The sequence below is a fragment of the Hyperolius riggenbachi genome, chromosome 4 (assembly GCF_040937935.1).
Source record: "Hyperolius riggenbachi isolate aHypRig1 chromosome 4, aHypRig1.pri, whole genome shotgun sequence".
Classification (NCBI taxonomy): Eukaryota; Metazoa; Chordata; class Amphibia; order Anura; family Hyperoliidae; genus Hyperolius; species Hyperolius riggenbachi.
In genome coordinates this window covers 464,497,162-464,509,309 of record NC_090649.1, presented here as the reverse complement: position 1 = coordinate 464,509,309, position 12,148 = coordinate 464,497,162, and the positions used below count along the sequence as shown (strand labels likewise).

Here is a 12,148-nt window from a genome sequence, read left to right as displayed (position 1 = left end):
CTAGACAGGATTACACTCCAGCACGCCGCTTCCTGGCTCCGCCCTACCGGTTCGTCATCAGTAGGACCCCCGATGAGTCATACAGAGATTTCCAGATGATTTTATTACTTTTAATTTGCATTTTAAATAGACTGGTTTCACACATTGGCAGATCTCTTTTGAGGTTATCCATGGCAAAATATCCATGTGGTGGTCCACTCCCTCCTATACCTCACTGTAGTAGCAGATGGATAGAGCTTCACAAAGGGTGCTAGTCCTGACGTCCTAACAGTCTGCATTATTATTCTGTTTAGGTTTACTTCTGAGGTGTTGTTTTGCAGAGAGGATCTTAAAAGCCACAGAGGTCCTGTTCTGAATGAACTGAGCGCTACTAAACTGTAGTGGATAGTGCATCTGGTTGGACCTTATAACAGACAATCAGGCCCTCAGGAGAACAGCTCTGAGAAAGAAAACACTGATGATTGGAATCTCGTTAACCTTCAAGAAGCCTTTCTGGTCAGATTACACACGCTGAGAATTCTACTTCCAGCCAAGCCACTGATCTGACATAATAAGTCAGTCAGGGTGCTGCATTTTACCTGTTTGGGGACATTTTCCTGCAGCTCCCATCTTCCTGTCCCCAGTACCCCATAAATTAGGGGTAGGGAACCTATGGCTCGGGAGCCAGATGTGGCTCTTTTGATGGCTACATCTGGCTCACAGTTAGGGGTTGATTCACTAAGCTACATTGCTCAAGCAGCGCAGCTTAGTGTGGCAGCGCGAGTAATATTTTCAAAGTAGGCACGCTACTGCTGTAGCATGCACTAACTTGAGTTTTGTCCTACAAAGTGAATCAACCCCTTTTATAAGTCAGCTAGCTTATTGTACAAAGTCTGTATTTCTCCTGTCTGGCTCTCGGGGGGGGGAATTGCTGATGTTGCTAAAACCCAAAAGAAGCTGAAGATGCGTCTGACACTTCCGCTGCCCAGAGGATCAACTGTATACACATCACCATGGCAACAGGGACAGCCCTCTGCTGCACATGTGCACTGTCCCAGTTTGAAACACATTGTATGGCTCTCACGGAATTACATTTTAAAATTATGGCTCAGCCAAAAATGTTCCTGACCCCTGCCATAAAAGGGTCGCTGGATTGGTCATTCAGTGGTAACAGCAATAAACTTTACACCCATTAAAGTGCGGTGAGTGAACGTTAGAATCGGCTGCACGAGCGTTAAAAAAAAAAAAAAAAAAAAAAAAGCCAAATGGCCAATGCCTATTTGAGTAAATTTGTCGGTAAGTGGACAAAGAGATCATCTGTGTTGTAGCCAAAAGATATAGTGGCTAGCATAAGCGCTGTAAAAAAAACAAAGAGAAAAAAAAAATCTCACCTCCCTTAATGCAAAGAATGAAAACTGAAATGTTTTCAGTTATCTTTCAGAGCATATTATAAGCAAGGGAGGGAGGGGGGGGGGGGGGGGAATCGTGGATGGCAATATATACCCTAAATAAGAGTCTAGCACACTTTGCAAAACTGTTGGAGTTGGGCATTAAATAAGCAGTTAATGTGTGAAGGAAGTTTGTTCAGGGATTGCATCCTGGACACAATCATGCGTGATCCCACACAGCGTATGCGTTTCAGTGACTGGGGGCCCATGGCCGTTTCCTTGCATGCTTTCATATTTCCAATGTCCAGCTCTGATCTCTCCATACAAACTCAGATGAGGACGTTCCAAGGACTGTATCAGACATTCCCAGGCAAAAAAAAAAAAAAAAAAAAAAGGGAAAAAAAAAAAAAAAAAAAAAAAAGGTAGGTCATGTGGTCTGAGTTTTGCTCAATTTAAACAGCTGGAACTTGGTGCAACACGTGGGTAGACTCTACGCAACCATTGAAATGGAAATACACAAAAACGTTATTTTCCTGTCCCAATGGCAGCGATGGGACTAAAAAAATTGGACATTAAATAAGAGAAGGATTTGAGTGTAAAAAAATGGAATCATTTGTCAGGGCCGGAAGCTGCAGATGTCTCGCTGCTTGGGGAGTCCTAGCGCTCCTCAGACTACTCCTGCTTGATCTCTCCCTTCAGTTCCCGCTTGACGCGAGAGTACGGGCTGAGCGTATCGTCCATGATGAAGTCGTAGAGAACCTTTATCCAGGAGGTGTACTGTGGGAGGGGGTCATAGTATTCTGCTGCGATCTTCCTCACCTGCGGAAAACAGGACAGGGTGACAATGGAACACAGATAAAAGCATTGAGAGGTTGGCTATATATAGAGAGCGAGGACATCAATACAACTGAGGAGATAATCCGCGCACGCCGGCCGCCCACTCCCTGCAGGCTCCTGGCCTGGACATAAAAGAGACATCGCTAAAATAAACAACATCCTATACGGCCGTCCTAGACTGGCTATTCATAACCCCAAGCACAGGAAAAGCTCTGCGGGTTCCAATTGTTGTAATGTTCAATGACACAAACACATAACACTGCTCTATGTATACATATCCCATTTAAAGGAAACCGGAGATCAAATACATCTCAGGTTTTATACTTACCTGGGGCTTCCTCAAGGCAGCTTGGTCCCCTCTGCGTGTCCTCAGGCCACTGCTGTCTCCCACAGGATGGCCTGGTACCGTTGCGCATGTGCAGCCTGGCCGTGCACGCTCCCTCATCGGGAGCGTCCATCTGTTCAGTAGTTAGTGCGCAGGCGCAGATCGTTCCCGGCAACGGAGGAGCACGTGCAGCCCGGCTGTGCATGTGCAACGAAGCGCGACTCAGCGGCAGTACCGGGCCATCCTGTGGGGGACAGTAACGGCCTGGGGACACGGCGAGGGACTGAGCAGCCTTAAGGTAAGTATAAAATCTGAGAAGTATTTAATCTCAGGTACACTTTAAAGTCCTAGTTTGACAATGCTTTAAAAAGTGCCTCTCGTAAAAATGTCTGTCAGTGCAGTTGTGGCCATGTTTCTGAACACAAAGCTCTTCGTTGCCACAGCCCGCCCTCAGCTTGGCAGCCATCAATTCGGTAGCGGCTGCAGAGCTGGGGGTGGTCAGAACATCAGCAGTGAATCTGAAATAATAGAAATAACTCGCCAGGGCCACATTGCCCAACTCGAAGGATCGTGCCAGACCAGGGAAGTATTTAACCCCAACATCCCGATTCTTCCATCATTAACTGCTTTCATTTTTGGAACATAGATTCTACATCCCAATTAGTGCTGCTGTAGGTTTTAGGATGTAGAATCTACATCCTGCCTTAAAAATTGCCGCCTGCTGCCGTGGTCCCGTAAAAAGGGGATTTGTTTTTTTTTTTTAAATCCCCAGTAAACTAGCTTATTAACCCATTGTTAACCTCTGCAATACCTATATTGGTTCATAAACTTTAAAAAGGCTGCCACCTGTGTGAAAGTTAGGGCCCCGATGCTCTACAGATTTAACACACTTCTGTTGCCTAGTGATGCATCTGTACAGCACTGGGGCTCCCAAACTGTCACCCTAGCGACCGCATCCGATCGCTACAGACGTGCAACCCGGGGAGAACGGTCAGCTACATGCTCCGCTATTAATAAAATATGGCATATAAAAGGTATCATTTTAACTGAGAAGGGCCAGAGAATTCGTTTTTATGTGTTTTTTTACTTTATAACTGTGGGACGTGTCATGCCAAAATTAGGAAGAGTTCAAAATGGAAAAAAAAAAAAAAAAAAGGGGTATTTTCTGCATTTACACCTATTTTTTTCCCCCATAAAATGATTATAACATAAAAAAAGGTTTTGAAGAAAAAAAATTACCCAAAGGAAGCCTAGATTGAACTGAATTGTACTGGTGCAGAAAGACAGAGGCATGTCATTGTGCACAGGACATGCCTCTGTGTCCTATTAGGGCCTGAGCCCACTAATGCAGTTGTGTCCGCTTTTCAGCATCTGTAACATTGATGTGTTGATGAAAAGCGGACGCAACTGCGTTAGTGGGCTCAGGCCCTTAAGATTTCATAAATCCACACAGATCTGCAGCCAAAGAGATCAGCAGGACTGCCAGACAACTGGCATTGTTTGAAGTGAACCAGAGACGAAGCACCCTCATGTATTTTACCATATATATCAGTGGGAACAGAGAAAACACCTACCCTGCTCTGTTTTATCCGTCACTGCTCAGCCTGCTTGTTATCAGCCCTGATAAAATCCCCAACTGAACATGCAGTCTGGCTTTGCTCAGGAATCATTATAGCGAAGTCATTATAGCAGAGCCAGAAGGGGGCGGGCTTGAAAAGTCATCAGAGAAGACTCCGCTATAATGATTCCTGAGCAAAGCCAGACTGAATGCCCAGTGGGGGATTTTATTTGGGCTGCTAACAATCAGGCTTAGCAGTGACTGATAAAACAGAGCAGGGTAGGTGTTTTTTTCTAATGTTCCCAAGGATATATATGGTAAAATACATGAGGGTGCTTTTTTCTCTGGTTCACTTTAAAGAGAACCCGAGGTGGGTTTGAAGATTATTATCTGCATACAGAGGCTGCACCTGTCTATACAGCCCCGCCTCTGTTGCTATCCCAAACCCCCTAAGGTCCCCCTGCACTCTGCAATCCCTCATAAATCACAGCCACGCTGCTAACAAACAGCTTGTCAGAGCTGGCTGCGTTTATCTCTATAGTGTCAGTCTGCTGCTCTCCCCGCCTCCTGCAGAACTCCAGTCCCCACCTGCATCCCTTCCCTCCCTGCTGATTGGAGGGAAGGGATGGGGGCAGGGACCGGAGCTATGCAGGAGGTGGGGGAGCAGCTGAGACTGACACTACAGATGTAAACACAGCCTCACAGCACGGCTGTGATTTATGAGGGATTGGAGAGTGCAGGGGGACCTTAGTGGGGTTTGGGATAGCAGCAGAGGCTGGGCTGTATAGGCAGATCCAGCCTCTGTATGCAGATAACATTTTTTAAACACACCTCGGGTTCTCTTTAAAAGGAAATATGGTTCAATAAACATTCCACTCTAGAATTGTAAAAATTCTCTCTGCAGCTACCAATATTTTTGCAAAAAAATACAAAAAAAATTCTTACCAGTGGCAGGCTCTTTCCCGGGACACTGGGGAAGTCATGATGCTCGTTATGATAGCCGACGTTGAATGTTAGGTAGTTTAATGGCCCGTAGTAGGAGTAGGTCTCGTGTCCTTTGAGGAACATGTAATGTTCAGCTATAAAATGTCCAGAAATGGGGTGAAGTCCAAGACCAAGTATGGAACCCACCAGCATATAAAACACAGTCTTCCCTCCCAAGTAGTGATAAACCACTGCATCAAACGAAAACTGAACCACCAGATTGATTAATTCTAGTTTTGAGACGGGTTTGGGGTTGATGCAGACGGGACGGATGGTGTAGAAGAGTGGCTGAAGGATGATCCACACAAGCTTCCTCAGCGGGGTACAGAAAAACCAGCCTTCGAAGTCAGTGGGGATGTCCACATCAATGCCATCTCCTCCGAGGTAGCGATGGTGGTCCATGTGGTACCTCTTGAAGGAGATGGAGTAAGGAAGGCCGAGGGGCAAATTGGCGAACATTCCGAAGACTCGATTCCACATGGGTTTGCTGTTTCCGAAGGCCGAATTGTGAGAGATCTCGTGGATGGCCAGAGTCATGGAGTGGCTGATGCAGCTTCCAAATGCATAGGTCCAGAAGACCAACCACTTCCACTCCAGGTCTTTCACAAGGTAAAAGGCCACAAACTGGGTGAAGACCATCATCGAAACAATCCATATCAGGTTGTTATCAGGTTTCATTAGCCTCTTTATCTCAGGATATTTAGCTGAAAGACGAAACGGAAGTAGAGATTAGACAAGTCATACAGTTATGACGTTTGATGTGAAAAAAGTATTACATTATTTTACTTCAAAGATAAGAGCAAACAAAACTGGGGAGGGGGGGGGGGGGGGGGGGGGCGAGAATCCCTTAGGGCCCTTTTCCACTAGCAATCGCTAGCGATTGCTGAATCGCAATTAGCGGCGATTCCCCGACGTTCGCGGCCGCGATTTTGCTATGCACTGCATAGCAAAATCGCGTCAAAAGTCGCTCCGCGGCGCGATCGCGATCAAGTAAAAAACGAATCGCGGTAGTGGAAATGACCTACCGCGATTCCTATGTTAAGAAGCAAACCGTAGCGATTGTAAAATCGCTAGCGGTTTGCGTTTTTGCGATTCAGCCAGCGTAAACGCGCTGGTGGAAAAGGGCCCCTAAAGCAAGCTGAGCACAATTTTTTTCCCCCCTTTTCTAAATGAACCCCCCCCCCCCCCACATAAGAGTGGTATGCACTGTTGGGGGAGTGGGGAATGGTTTGAGTGAGCCTCACTACAGCTCTGTGCTCGCATCCTCGGACTATATCTCCCAGCATGCATTAAATTAAACCGCGTAAGACACTGCCAGGAATGTCAATCTGCCAGATGTTTGAACTTGTGTTTGCCCCCAACGCGAGCCGTTGTGTGTTGGAAGATGGATCAAGGAATGCTTGTTCGTTAGCTAAATGTTCCCCGGTCAATCTAGCAGTGACTGACTATGTTGCTTAAAATGAACCAAGCTCCATTTTTAGCACCCAGAGCATCTCAATAGCATATTAAAATGCATCTATGCATCTGAACAATGTGCCTCATTAAAAAAAAATAAATGTAACCTTTTTATATTTAAAAGTTTAAGAAAGTGTTTTATCACCCTACTTCTGAGGCCTGCCCAACCACAGAAGTTTCAGACAGATCAGGACCAATGTAATTTTATTGCACACAGATAGCAAACAAAAAGGTATCAGCAGTGTGGGGGGAATAGGATGCTGCTTCAAAGAGTTTGGAGAAGTCACAGATAATATCTTCACACCTTCCCCTGTATGGGCAGCTAGAAGAGAGGGGGAGAGGGGGGGGGGGAACATTTCAATATGTATAAATGTCAGCCTCCATATCCCCTCTTGCTTCAGGTGTGCCTTACGATAAACCCCAAGCACATTAACCAGATGGCTGACAGGAGGAAGAGCTTCCTTTAAAGCTTCAGGGAATTCCCACTGACTACTTCCTGTAAATAATATTGGGGGGAGTGGACCCTGGGGAATCCCACTGTAGTGAATTAGCCATTCACTATAATTAGCCAGCTGCTGTGTATATAGGGCAGGGTGGAGCATGTGTTATGCTTGCACACATCCTGTGTATCTGTCACAACCTCTCCAGCTATGCCAGGTATGTCATCTCAGCTCTTATCTCTGACTGCAGAAGCAGGCATGTGTGAGACAACACAGTACAGAAGCCTGCTACCAGCTCATGTGGCTCCACACAGCAAGGCCTGCCAATCTCCCTTCTGAAACAATGCATGATTGTACAGAACATCACAGAGACAGCTCAGAGCTGCCGTCTGAATAATATTCAGCTCATTAAAGGACAACTATCGATAAACCAGGGGTTTTTAAAATACTCTGTATTTGGGTTCACATTACCACTTGTGCAAGGGGCACTGGATTTATTACCCCAGTTTTCTCTGTCTGCTTTAAAAATCATCCTTCACTCCTGACACAGCTCACAAATACTTCACTGTGTTCTCCTCACAGCACACACAGAGGCTGAGGAGGAAAGCTGATCAGGGGAGGTAACAGGTAGCTAGATGTGCTGGAATATTACTAGCGGTCAGGGAGACATGTATACACCACTCCTGACTGACTGCTTGTCATGTTTCACTTCTGGATCTCTGCAGCTTGTAACTGCCATGGCTGCACCATGCTGGAAGAGGGGAGACCTTTATAAAGATATACTGCTAATTCCTTTCTGAACAGTGAAGTCTATAAACACACACACACACACACACACACACACACACACACTTAACCCCTTTTTCACCACCTGAATAATGCTAGGTACACACCATACAATTGTGTTAGATGGTTCGATAATTTCCATGTCCAATATTTTCGATTGTTTTTTCTGGTCGATTTCTCATAGAAGTGAATGGAAATAGATAAAACAATTATAAGAGAATCAAGTGGGAATCGACCGGAAAAATCCGACAAAAAAAACAAAACAAAAAAAAACAAAAACACATTGTGTGTACCTAGCAGATTCTTTCAGCTGAGTGATTACTAAACTATACACTCAAGAATTGATAACAATCCCCCCGTGCAGGAACATGGTCAGTCCTGCAGACTGGACACATTGGTTTATCTGGATGTCTGGGGATGATTTTACAGCAGAGAGGCAGAGCTGTGTGAGGAAAGAAGCTGCTCCTAGTACTTGTGGTCATGTGTGCCCTAACATACAGCATTAAACAAAGAAAAAAAATCTTTAATCGATATTTGTCCTTTAACACTGCTCCGTGTGTGCAAATACTTCTAAGAACAGCACAGCACTGGCTGTTTCCCTTCTCTCCAGGAACACGGAGATCCTAGCCCAGAGCAAAGCATAAATGGCTTGAGGCAGAGCATACACAACCCAGAACCCGCCAAGTCCCAATAAAAAAAAAACACCTTTACAGTCAAATTTGTGCAATGCAAACCCCTAAAGGAGCCATGTTGATTCATGTAAATCACCTTTGGAACATCTTAATATTCTAGAAAACTGCCTGCAGTTGTGCACCTATAAAGTACATCTGAACTGAGAGGAATATGGTGGCTTCCACATTTATTTCCTTTTAAACAATACCATTTGCCTTAGGGTGTCAGTAAGAGAGGAGAGAGAGAGTGAGTGAGAAGCATGTCAGGGTGTGCGTAAGCGGCAAGACCAGGGCGTATGCAAGCACAGAGAAAGGGGGGCCAGGGCGCGCCTAAACGCAGAGAGAGAGGGGGGGCCAGGGCGCGCCTAAGCGCAGAGAGAGAGGGGGGACCAGGGCGCGCCTAAGCGCAGAGAGAGGGGGCCAGGGCGCGCCTAAGCGCAGAGAGAAGGGGGCCAGGGCGCGCCTAAGCGCAGAGAGAGGGGGGCCAGGGCGCGCCTAAGCGCAGAGAGAGGGGGGCCAGGGCGCGCCTAAGCGCAGAGAGAGGGGGGCCAGGGCGCACGCAAGCGACAGAGAGAGGGGGGCCAGGGCGCACGCAAGCGACAGAGAGAGGGGGGCCAGGGCGCACGCAAGCGACAGAGAGAGGGGGGCCAGGGCGCACGCAAGCGACAGAGAGAGGGGGGCCAGGGCGCACGCAAGCGACAGAGAGAGGGGGGCCAGGGCGCACGCAAGCGACAGAGAGAGGGGGGCCAGGGCGCACGCAAGCGACAGAGAGAGGGGGGCCAGGGCGCACGCAAGCGACAGAGAGAGGGGGGCCAGGGCGCACGCAAGCGACAGAGAGAGGGGGGCCAGGGCGCACGCAAGCACAGAGAGAGAGAGGGGGTCCAGGGCGCACGCAAGCACAGAGAGAGAGAGGGGGTCCAGGGCGCACGCAAGCACAGAGAGAGAGAGGGGGTCCAGGGCGCACGCAAGCACAGAGAGAGAGAGGGGGTCCAGGGCGCACGCAAGCACAGAGAGAGAGGGGGTCCAGGGCGCACGCAAGCACAGAGAGAGAGGGGGTCCAGGGCGCACGCAAGCACAGAGAGAGAGGGGGTCCAGGGCGCACGCAAGCACAGAGAGAGAGGGGGTCCAGGGCGCACGCAAGCACAGAGAGAGAGGGGGTCCAGGGCGCACGCAAGCACAGAGAGAGAGGGGGTCCAGGGCGCACGCAAGCACAGAGAGAGAGGGGGTCCAGGGCGCACGCAAGCACAGAGAGAGAGGGGGTCCAGGGCGCACGCAAGCACAGAGAGAGAGGGGGTCCAGGGCGCACGCAAGCACAGAGAGAGAGAGGGGGTCCAGGGCGCACGCAAGCACAGAGAGAGAGAGGGGGTCCAGGGCGCACGCAAGCACAGAGAGAGAGGGGGTCCAGGGCGCACGCAAGCACAGAGAGAGAGGGGGTCCAGGGCGCACGCAAGCACAGAGAGAGAGGGGGTCCAGGGCGCACGCAAGCACAGAGAGAGAGGGGGTCCAGGGCGCACGCAAGCACAGAGAGAGAGGGGGTCCAGGGCGCACGCAAGCACAGAGAGAGAGGGGGTCCAGGGCGCACGCAAGCACAGAGAGAGAGGGGGTCCAGGGCGCACGCAAGCACAGAGAGAGAGGGGGTCCAGGGCGCACGCAAGCACAGAGAGAGAGGGGGTCCAGGGCGCACGCAAGCACAGAGAGAGAGGGGGTCCAGGGCGCACGCAAGCACAGAGAGAGAGGGGGTCCAGGGCGCACGCAAGCACAGAGAGAGAGGGGGTCCAGGGCGCACGCAAGCACAGAGAGAGAGGGGGTCCAGGGCGCACGCAAGCACAGAGAGAGAGGGGGTCCAGGGCGCACGCAAGCACAGAGAGAGAGGGGGTCCAGGGCGCACGCAAGCACAGAGAGAGAGGGGGTCCAGGGCGCACGCAAGCACAGAGAGAGAGGGGGTCCAGGGCGCACGCAAGCACAGAGAGAGGGGGTCCAGGGCGCACGCAAGCACAGAGAGAGGGGGGCCAGGGCGCACGCAAGCACAGAGAGAGGGGGGCCAGGGCGCACGCAAGCACAGAGAGAGGGGGGCCAGGGCGCACGCAAGCACAGAGAGAGGGGGGCCAGGGCGCACGCAAGCACAGAGAGAGGGGGGCCAGGGCGCACGCAAGCACAGAGAGAGGGGGGCCAGGGCGCACGCAAGCACAGAGAGAGGGGGGCCAGGGCGCACGCAAGCACAGAGAGAGGGGGGCCAGGGCGCACGCAAGCACAGAGAGAGGGGGGCCAGGGCGCACGCAAGCACAGAGAGAGGGGGGCCAGGGCGCACGCAAGCACAGAGAGAGGGGGTCCAGGGCGCACGCAAGCACAGAGAGAGGGGGTCCAGGGCGCACGCAAGCACAGAGAGAGGGGGTCCAGGGCGCACGCAAGCACAGAGAGAGGGGGTCCAGGGCGCACGCAAGCACAGAGAGAGGGGGTCCAGGGCGCACGCAAGCACAGAGAGAGGGGGGGCCAGTGTGCACGCAAGCACAGAGAGGCCAGGGCACGGACTTTCAAAATAGCACTACGCATCATTCCTTTAAACAGATGCAGATGTTCTATTCCATCCAGGGGGAAGTGAGGGGCAGGATGTAAGAATGCAGAGGAAGAGGAATCTGAGTCAGTGGAAAAGCCTCTCTATATGCAGACATCCCCCTGTGTACAGATCCACACCTCACTCCTGCTCTGCACACCCAGGAAATGCATTCTGAAGGTCAGATATAATCTCTTCCCCATCAAAAAGATTGCTCTCTGCAATATGCAGACTAGAGAAAGTAGAGCTCAGAATGCCTAGGATAACATTCTGTAATGAATATAATGCCATCCTACATTCAATACAAAGCATTTTCCCCCACGCCCCACAGGGTTACCACCATGACTGGCAGAAACTACGTACTGGTATTCTGTTAAAGGAAACCCAAGACGAGAAGGATATGGAGGCTGCTGTATTTATAAACAATACCAGTTGCCTGGCTGTCGTCCTGATCCCATCTCTAGTACTTTTAGCCATAGACCCTGAACAAGTATGCAGCAGATCAGGTACTCTGACTCAGGTTTTACTAGATTAGCTGAACGCTTGTTCCAGGGTTTTGACTGACACTACTTATGCCAGAAGATCAACAGGGCCGCCAGGCAACTGCCATAGTTAACAAGGAAATAAATATGGCAGCCTCCATATCCCTTTAAAGGCTTTGTATAGGTACTAGAGTCATCGGTTGCGGCGGACAGTCGGGATCAACTCTGCTAATACTCTGGCGAGTGTACAGCGCATCGATGCATCGCGAAAGGTGCCCATATACATCTAGTGATGTATAAGCAGATGGACCAAGAGACCGACCGATCACTCTCTGATCAGAGAAAGATCAGCTGCCTGCCCATACACCGCAGGTCGATTCTCAATTGATTTCAATGTGAAATCTTTCGAGTAAAGGCCATGTGATGCTGCCTCCACCTCAACCCAAATGTTCTATTTGCCCCCAGTAGCCGAGCATTAAAATACTTTACCTGTCACGCCGCCCGCTAGCGTCCGCCGTACCGCCACATTAGCGCCCCATGTGGCTTCCAACTTTATAGCACAAGGTGCGTGTAGCGTCACACGAGCCCCACATTCTATATGCTGGTAGTCACGTGGGACCCGAATGTGGAAGTACAGCGGATGCTAGCGGGCAGCGCGACAAACGCACGGGCACCTAGAACATCTGTGAGGC

General features: G+C 50.1%; 1 protein-coding gene across 1 annotated transcript in view; it reads right to left on the bottom strand.

Annotated features, from left to right (window-relative positions):
* Positions 1-1,794: 1,794 nt before the first annotated feature.
* Positions 1,795-12,148, bottom strand: part of DEGS1 (delta 4-desaturase, sphingolipid 1) — a 30,335-nt gene continuing 19,981 nt past the window's right edge. Inside the window, exons 2-3 of the mRNA XM_068279678.1 lie at positions 5,033-5,775; positions 1,795-2,186 (exon numbers count right to left, since the gene is read on the bottom strand). Of these exons, the coding sequence (XP_068135779.1) occupies positions 2,040-2,186; positions 5,033-5,775 (890 nt within the window). The 3' untranslated portion in view covers positions 1,795-2,039. The remainder of the gene's footprint in view (positions 2,187-5,032; positions 5,776-12,148) is intronic.